We start from the raw sequence: 8500 nt of genomic DNA, 5'->3' as shown, positions 1-8500 counted from the left end.
CTGCAGCAGGGTCAGGGGCGGTCCATAGTTCCGTCCAGCTGGACCAGTTGAGACCCACAGGGGAGAGTCCCGACTCGGGCCTGTCTCCATCCCCTGCCCCCCAGAGTCACATCCTGGTCCCAGGGACCTCCTTCCCTTCCCCAGACTCACAACCTCCCAGACAGCTCTCTCACACCCACTCACCACCACCAACCTATACCCCAAGGCCTTCCTGCCTCCTCCAGACCTCTCTGCCTCCCCCAGACCTCCCTGCCTCCCCCAGACCTCCTTTACTCCCCCAGACCTCCCTGCCTCCCCCAGACCTCCCTGCCTCCCCCAGACCTCCCTTACTCCCCCAGACCTTCCTGCCTCCCCCAGACCTCCCTTACTCCCCCAGACCTCCCTGCCTCCCCCAGACCTCCCTTACTCCCCCAACCCTCCCTACTAGACTGGTTTCTTGTTCACTGAATACCAATATAAATACCAATATATCTCTTCCGTCGCATTAATTCAAAATCAAAAAGCTTTTCATGTATATTATTCAAATACTGTAGCCTATATTTACAATACATGTATACATAGAGAACACACACACAAACATATATGCTTGACCCCTTTGGGGTAGAGAAGCAGCTGCTCTGCATTCTCGTTTCTCATAGGCACATTATTGTTCAACGAGAAAGATGTCATTGGGCGTTTGTTTGAAAGCTGTTCCCTTGAAGAAGCTCAATGTCAAGGTCTACCTCTGTGCCCTTGCCAATGCGAAAGCATAATTACAGATGAGATTTCCTACAAACCTGTCATTAGAAAAGGGAATGGGGATGACTCAAGGCTAGTCACCGCCTGTGGTTACGCAACAGACCCATCGCGCTTGAGTTTGTTTGCAGAGACTGTTGGGTAGGCAGAGAGCATGGTAGCCAATACAAAAGGCTGTAGATTTGACTGTTTTTTAAACAAGCGAATTCCTGCGTGTAAAAAAGTATCAGAGTACGGTCAAATTCAGCTTCTAGAAAACAACGAACAGTTTGTTGATGTAACCCTCGATCTAAGTTAGTTGGAAAGATGCGCGTCTAGTACTGTTGAGTACTGACCTAGTCCACTGGGGGGCGCAAGGCGTCTGACTCTTTGATCTTGGTATGCCGTTACCTCAATGCCCCTCAGACAATGGTAAGAGTTGGTCTAGTGTTTAAGGGTTGGGTAATGCATCAGTCGACTCTGTTACAAGCACAAGAGTACACTTTCGTGGGGGGAAATTACAACGCGTTTTTATTTGAATAATATAATGATTCATTATATAATTAAAGAAAACAAGACTACATTTAGGCTACTCGTTGATAATATGCCCACCATAAATGTATATATATATATGTTTAGTATGTATAGAGAAAACAAATCATAAAATGCATAAATGCAGTGGCACATGATTTTGTATTCGCTTGGGAGTCATTGGAGCCAGTCTCGAGCTCACATAGCCATCCTGCCTGCCCGTCTGCCGCGCGCCCCGCCGCACCAACCCCGACAGCCCCGCCCTGTGTGGGCGGAGTCTGGACTCCAACACAGAGATTTGAGTGTATAACACAGCACCGCCTGATACAAAGTGTGTCAGAGAACTGTCTGCGTTACACACGAGTAGATGTGCGCTCAAATTGAGTCTACTACTGACTGCAAGAGTGAAAACATACCACGACTCAGGGCAAGGTGAGCCTCTTCCTATTTCAGAGGGGATAGGAAGCACTTCCTTTGTGTTCTCTCTCAGTGCTGTCTTTTTGTTGTAGGTCCTGTGTGTTTACTTAAACATGTAAGGATTGTCACTGATCTTGCAAGCGTTAAAGACGTTAAAGACTGCTAGGCTACTATAATGCGCTAGTGTACTCTGAAGCTCCAACATCACTATCCTCTAAGATGGAAAGGTGACTGGGACCTAGTTGGGGTCACAGTCTTCACTCCCTTTTGGGATTTTTTGTGAATTAGGTGTCGGTTACTTAGAACTGTGTGAAGATGCTCGATTTGGTCTTAGATTTGACCGTCATCGGGTTAGGCTACTTATTTCAGGTGAAATTACATTTAATTGAAAGAATCTTGTGACTAAAGTATTTTTGTCCCTTCTGAAGGCTTTTCAAATGTGGGATACAATGCCGGCGACAATAAGTAAAAATTCCGACTTGGAGTTCGACTCCTTACAACCCTGCTTCTACCCGGACGAGGACGACTTCTACCACGGCGGTCCTGACGCCGCGCCACCGGGAGAGGACATCTGGAAGAAATTCGAGTTGCTGCCCACGCCGCCCCTTTCTCCCAGTCGAGCAGCGCTACCGGGAGAGTTGGCCAACGCGTCCGGGGATTCCGGTCTTGTGGGTTTTGGATTAGGCGACCCTCTGGACTGGGCTTCTGAGCTCCTGTTTCTGCCCGAGGACGATGTCTGGGGGACGTCAGACGGAGACCTGTTCGGCTCCGCTTTGGATAGTAACCCCAATTCCATCATCATCCATGACTGTATGTGGAGCGGATTCTCAGCCCGGGAGAAGCTCGAGCGCGTCGTTACCGAAAAGCTAGGCAAAGCCATCTCCTCCGCGACCGCTTGTGGCGGCGGAGTTAGCAAAAACGTAATCGTTAAGGCACCGGAGTTGAGCCGTGCCGAGTCGGAGTGTGTGGACCCTACCATAGTCTTTCCCTTCCCTGTCAACAAAAGAAACGGTAGCAGCAGCACAGGTCCAGCCGGGACCGTCCCGTCCTCCTCCCGCTGCAGCGCCGAGGAGACTCCGAGCGACTCTGGTGAGTGACTTATGGTGAAGATGCGTAAAAGCGCCTTTGTTGTTGAGCTCTCTATAACAGCTGATACACAACAGCCTGAAAAACGCACCGATTCGCTAGGGTGGGCTGGCTGCTGATGAAATGTAGCCTATAGTAACAACGTATACAAGACAACGTATAGCCTATAATAACATTAAATAAATGTCCATGCTTATTATTAGTGATGTTATTATTAGCCAATAATTAGCTGGAGTTGAAGTAGTAGCTTGCTGATTGGAAGTAGAGTTCATAAGCCCCTATGACTAACCCTGAATCCGATTACCTCGTTACATTCCAGACACGCACACACACACACACACACACACACACACACACACACACACACACACACACACACACGCACGCACGCACACACACACACACACACACACACACACTATAGCCGTGAGTGGTGACACAGTGAACGAGGTTTATGTAATAGACCGGGGCTTCATCCGGCAGATGGCAGTAAACGTGGGACTGTGTGTACATTACGAACTAAGACCCAGTTGGCATCGCAGCCTTACCCTACTAAAAGACACCGGTCTCGCTGTTCGTGTTGTGATGTGTATCCTCGTCGCCACTGTGCAGGCAGCAACGCCAGGCTAGAGCGTGCTAAATAGAAGTGATTACATTATAAAGTGCCTGTTTCACGGCTTGGTGCAAGTTATGATCACGCACGGATTAGAGAAATATGTTGAGCGCCGTGGGTGTTACAATGCTGCTGACATATTTCACTAATCCTGTCCTTTGTTGCGGGATCTGAGCATAACATAGCCTAACATTGTGTAGGCAAGTGGTGCTATAACAAAGGACTACATGGAAATATAAGGACTCTGTGTCTTTGTATAGGGAGCTTGCCACAAATTAGAACAATTGGAATCCGTTTAACTGTTCAACTTCCGTTCGTTTTAAGCATGCATCGTCCGTGAAACAAAACTCACGTGAGTCAGAACACCAACGGTCTTTGTTGTGGGCCGGCTGCTAAACGGTAGTAGAAAGACCTCCAACTTGGCAGAGAAAACTAGACTAGGCTTGCCAAACCGCCCCCTGACTGGACCGCGGCCTAAAGAAAGAAGCTAGAGGAGGGCCCTGTTTCTTTTAAGGGGTGACAGCTTTGAACAAGCGCTCCCTCTCGACAGCTGTCTTCCTGGCGCCGCTCCAGCGCCTCGGCTTAAAGGGTGATCCGATCGCCTGCCGCCCCGCCAGCCTGCGGATAATACGGTTGCAGGGCTCTTCCGCCGCTTGCAGCGTTAAGTCGCGTCTCTCTCTCTCTATCTCTCTGTTTCTCTCTCTCTTTCTAACTCTTTGTGTGTCTTTTAACTGCGCGCTCTTCATTTCCCCATCAAAGAGGCGCCGCAGACTTAGAGAGAAAAAATAGAAAACGGTAGAAGGTTTTAGAATACACATTACCCTAGTGTTCCAAATTCTACCCACACCCCTCCTCTTTTTTGGCACTATATTGAAGATAATGGGATTACCACAGAATCAACAGTTCAGACGGAAAACACTGATAAGATAGGCTATGACTGCGAGTTTATGCCTTTAACAATATAATCACATTATTCATTACAACTAAAGGACACAGGTTTCTCTCTCGCTACTCATTCTGCTGCATCAGGAAACAAAGAAGGCAACTTCTCGGCCAAGTCTGCTCTACTGATCCTCATTTTCTTGACAGCCTACCAGCTAGACTGTGTACCCACCCAGCCTTCTGCTCAGGGCTGTGGGGGCTCACATACCAAACAGCCCCCGCTCAGACTCACATGTGGTGAGACGGGCCACGCCCCCTAACACCCAGCTGAGCCCTCTGCCATCGTGCTGTTTTGATAGCTGTGCCAGCCAGAGTGTGTGTGTGTGTAGGTGTGAGTGTGTGCGTGCGTGTGTATGTGAAGCGTCTGATGTGGGTTCGAGTAAACTGTAAAATGCCACACTGTACTGCATGGGGCTTAGCTGATAATGATAGCCATTATCGCAAAGGCATTTTAACTGGGCCTCTCACACACACACACACACATATTCTCCCCCCTGTCTTCCCCTTCTTTCTCACACTCAGGACTTAGCTTCCACCTCCTCTCATCTTCAAAGAGAAAGATTTATGATAAGTTTGGGCTGTAATATAGGTTTTACGATGAGAGCATTGAGCTGTAGATGAGTGTTGAGTGGAAGCTGAATGAATTTAGAAGTTCAGTGAGATATGGAGAAATTACCAGACCAGCTCAGATAGACAGCTTGCCAGACACTGAAGTCTCCCTCTAAAGGTTAAAGAGAAAGATAGTGAGAAGGAGAGAGAGAGAAGGAGAGAGAGAGAGGGAAAGAGCACAGGTAAACAGGGCCTCAGTGTGAATTAGTGCATAACTGACTGACACTGAGCATTACTCTTTGTGCAAACAAGTCTCGCTGAGCAATACTCCTGCACCCCCTCTCCCATACACACACAGACAGGTGCACACACACCTGTCACCTGTTAGCACCACAGATTAAGTCGAAATAGCTGGTGTCTTAGTCATTCATCGTCACTCACGCTGTGTTTCTCTTTCTCAGAGGAGGAAGGAGACGATGACGAGGACGAAGATGAGGACGAGGATGACGAGGACGACGAGGATGACGAGGACGAGGAGGAGATTGACGTGGTCACCGTGGAGAAAAGACGCAACGGTATGTCACCCATGGCGACCGGCACCGTCACCATCTCGGTGCGGCCCAAGGTGGGAGGTTCCTCGGGGTCCGGTGCTGTGAGCCGATTGGCTAGCCGGGCGCCCCAGGAGCTGATCCTGAAGAGGAGCTCAGTCCACCAGCAGCAGCACAACTATGCTGCCCCCTCCCCCTACGCCTCCGACGACGACCCCGCCCCGCCCTCCAAGAAACACCGTGGCGACGGCCCGCGACCCTCCGCCAGAACCATCTCCTCTTCCTCCTCATCCTCCTCCTCATCCTCGCTCTCCACGGGCGCCTGCAGCTCCGTCTCCGTGACAACGTCCTCGTCTTCGCGCTCCAAGCGCAGCGCCTGCGGGGACAGCAGCCCGCGGGGGGGCGGCGGCTCCGACTCGGAGGACAGCGAGCGGCGACGCAACCACAACATCCTGGAGCGCCAGCGACGCAACGACCTGCGCTCCAGCTTCCTCGCGCTGCGCGACCACGTGCCCGAGCTGGCCCACAACGACAAGGCGGCCAAGGTGCTGATCCTGAAGAAGGCAGCCGAGTACCTGGTCTCCCTGGAGGCCGAGGGCGAGCGCCTGCAGCAGGAGAGAGACAAGCTGGCGGCCCGGAGACACCAGCTGATGAGGCGGCTCGATCAGGCCAGGACTCGCTAACCTGGGGCATCTTATACACACACACACACACCCCCATGAGCCCTCTTCGCATTCTCTGTAGATGCACACGCAGTCCTGTCCAGTATATACACGCTCGGATCCACACGTACATGCACACACACCACACACACACACACACACGCACACACACACACACACACACCACACACGCGCATATATACGGTTGAGTCTCAGAGACCGAGGGGGTTGTTGGGACACTCGGACTTTCACTGCTGCCACTTTTTTTGCACATTTGTTGACGTTGAGAATGTTGAGGGTTTACTTTATCAATCCAGTCACGCCGAGGACAAGAGCACCAGGTGGAGTGGGAGGGAGGAGGGGACTCCAGTCATCCTTCTCTCTCATTGTTGTTTTTATACCTTGTATTTTTTTGTACTCACTGTGACGCTAGCCCCAAACCAGGTGACCCCCAACAAGTAGGGGGCTGTGGGTCAAAGCTCACATAGAGACTCAGCACGCTTTGCCTTCACCACTGTAAACTGAAGACACACATCCACCTCTGACCTCCAGGTTCCAAATACGATGTCACAACGACTTGTAGACTCCCTTCGCCTCCCCCTTCCTCTCTTCTCCCCACTTTTCTTTCCTCCTCTTCGATCCCCTCTCCTCACTCCTCCTCCGCTCCTCCAGCTCTCCTCTATCTTGTTCTCACTGGTGCTGAAACAGTCAGTGGATGAATAACTGTGCACCTTGCTAGCCGACACTTTTGTAAATAACGATACTGTACAGATACAAATACTCAATCTGCCTTGTTTTGTAGAGTTTTTTTGGTCTGGTTTTTATACATCAAGAAGCTGCCAATAATTAGACTGGAACTTTCTATACATTTGAACGTACTGTAAGGCCACCTTTTCAGAGGGTCACCAAACTTTGTATATAACAATATATTGTTTTGTTGTTGTTGTTATTGTTGTTTATTTTCCTTATTTCTCTTCTTTGTATTGAACCATATTACTAATCCACCCCTTAATGCTTTAGTGTGACCCTGATACATACTAAAATGTACACCTATATTTTCGTATGAAAATGAGTTCTCACTAGATATCACGTCACCTTGACATTTTCCTTTCTCAATATGAAATAATTATTTTGTACAGAAATGTGTTTTTATCACCCCGTACCCCTGCCTCACTCTTTTCTTTCTTTCCTGCTTTATTTCTTTCTTGTTTATATACTTGTAACTATCGGGTGCAGAGAACTGGGTAAACTGATATAAGATTGTTGTTTTTTTCATTCTTAAACTGTACATCTAGTGCTTCAACTCATAGCACTTTGAAATACCTCATTTTGAAAAATAAATAGACCTTGAAAAATATCTCTCTGTGTGGTTCTGACTCATTCAACTTCAACAGTAATAAACACTCCTTCACTTTCTTTCTCTGTTTCTGTCTCTCCTGTGTTTCCCCGCTCTCTTTCTGTGATTTGTGTTTCTCTTTTCCTTTACTCCATGTCTTTCTCTGTTATTTTCTCATCCTGATATACTCTTCTTCACAAAGGAATAAAAGAGTGTCCTGCAGCGAACCCCCCCATCCCTCCCACACCCTCCCACACACACCTACGCACACACACTTCAAGTGGACAGGAACACACACCCACACACACTCACTGCTCTTCCTGCATTGTTCCCTCGTTGCTATGGAAACTGGAGCAGCTGCTGACTGGCAGACTCAGAGCATTGAATGCGTTTTCTTCTATTTTTTGTCCGGCGGGAGTGCGTGTGTCTGTGTGTGTGTGTGTCTGTGTGTGTGTGTGTGTGAGTCCGCCTCAGTGCCCAGGCATGGCTGGTTACTGTTTACCAACATCAGCCACATGGCTCACCTCCCCCCTCCCTTTCTATCCTCTCCTCCTGCTCTGTCTCCCTCTTCTTTTCTCTGTTCTCTCCTACCCCACCTCTCGCCTCTTCCCTTTCTCTCCTCTCCCATCCCTCCCTGCTTACCCCCCCCCTCCTTTTCTCTCTCTCTCCCCCGGATTCTCCCCTGTTTGCTCCCCTAACAAGGCCCCTGAAGAGGAGTATGGTTACAAGAGTAAGGGTTAGGTAAAAAATCTGTATGTGTGGTTGAGTGTGTGGTTGAGGAGTTAGGGTTATGTGGGAGACCAGTGTCGTAGATTCTCAGAAAGTGCAACAAAAATATATTCCCAGGGAAGGGAGGGTCATCAAAGCATGGTGGACTGACAGAGTGTGTGGGTGTCTTCTCTGCCTAAACGTTTGTCTGTGTGGTCTGTTTCTTGTCTTTCCTATGTGGGTCATGTTGTGTTGGCCAGCATAGACTGGACAGTACATTCTTATAGTGTGCGTTTGTGTGGTGTGTGTCTTGTGGTCTACAGTATTTGCACATAGTTTTGGCATCGGAGTCTGTATTGTGGTTTCATGTGTGCATGTTATTTTGGTGTGTGTT

General features: G+C 49.2%; 1 protein-coding gene across 1 annotated transcript; it reads left to right on the top strand.

Annotated features, from left to right (window-relative positions):
- Positions 1–1571: 1571 nt before the first annotated feature.
- Positions 1572–7419, top strand: mycn (MYCN proto-oncogene, bHLH transcription factor). Its single transcript, XM_062467997.1, has 3 exons — positions 1572–1677; positions 2091–2751; positions 5314–7419. Exons 2-3 carry the CDS (start codon positions 2100–2102, stop codon positions 6081–6083), a joined length of 1422 nt encoding a protein of 473 aa, XP_062323981.1. The 5' UTR covers positions 1572–1677; positions 2091–2099; the 3' UTR covers positions 6084–7419.
- Positions 7420–8500: the final 1081 nt, after the last annotated feature.

Source organism: Osmerus eperlanus, chromosome 8, assembly GCF_963692335.1.
Source record: "Osmerus eperlanus chromosome 8, fOsmEpe2.1, whole genome shotgun sequence".
In the NCBI taxonomy this organism is placed as follows: domain Eukaryota; kingdom Metazoa; phylum Chordata; class Actinopteri; order Osmeriformes; family Osmeridae; genus Osmerus; species Osmerus eperlanus.
This window is presented reverse-complemented; position numbering and strand designations above follow the sequence as displayed.

What these genes read in the sequence shown, in the direction of transcription:
- mycn (XM_062467997.1), top strand. Translation starts at nt 2,100, where the DNA reads ATGTGGGATACAATGCCGGCGACAATAAGTAAAAATTCCGACTTGGAG. An exon ending in GGAGACTCCGAGCGACTCTG is followed by an intron (nt 2,752 to 5,313) that starts GTGAGTGACTTA and finishes TCTCTTTCTCAG; the next exon opens with AGGAGGAAGGAGACGATGAC.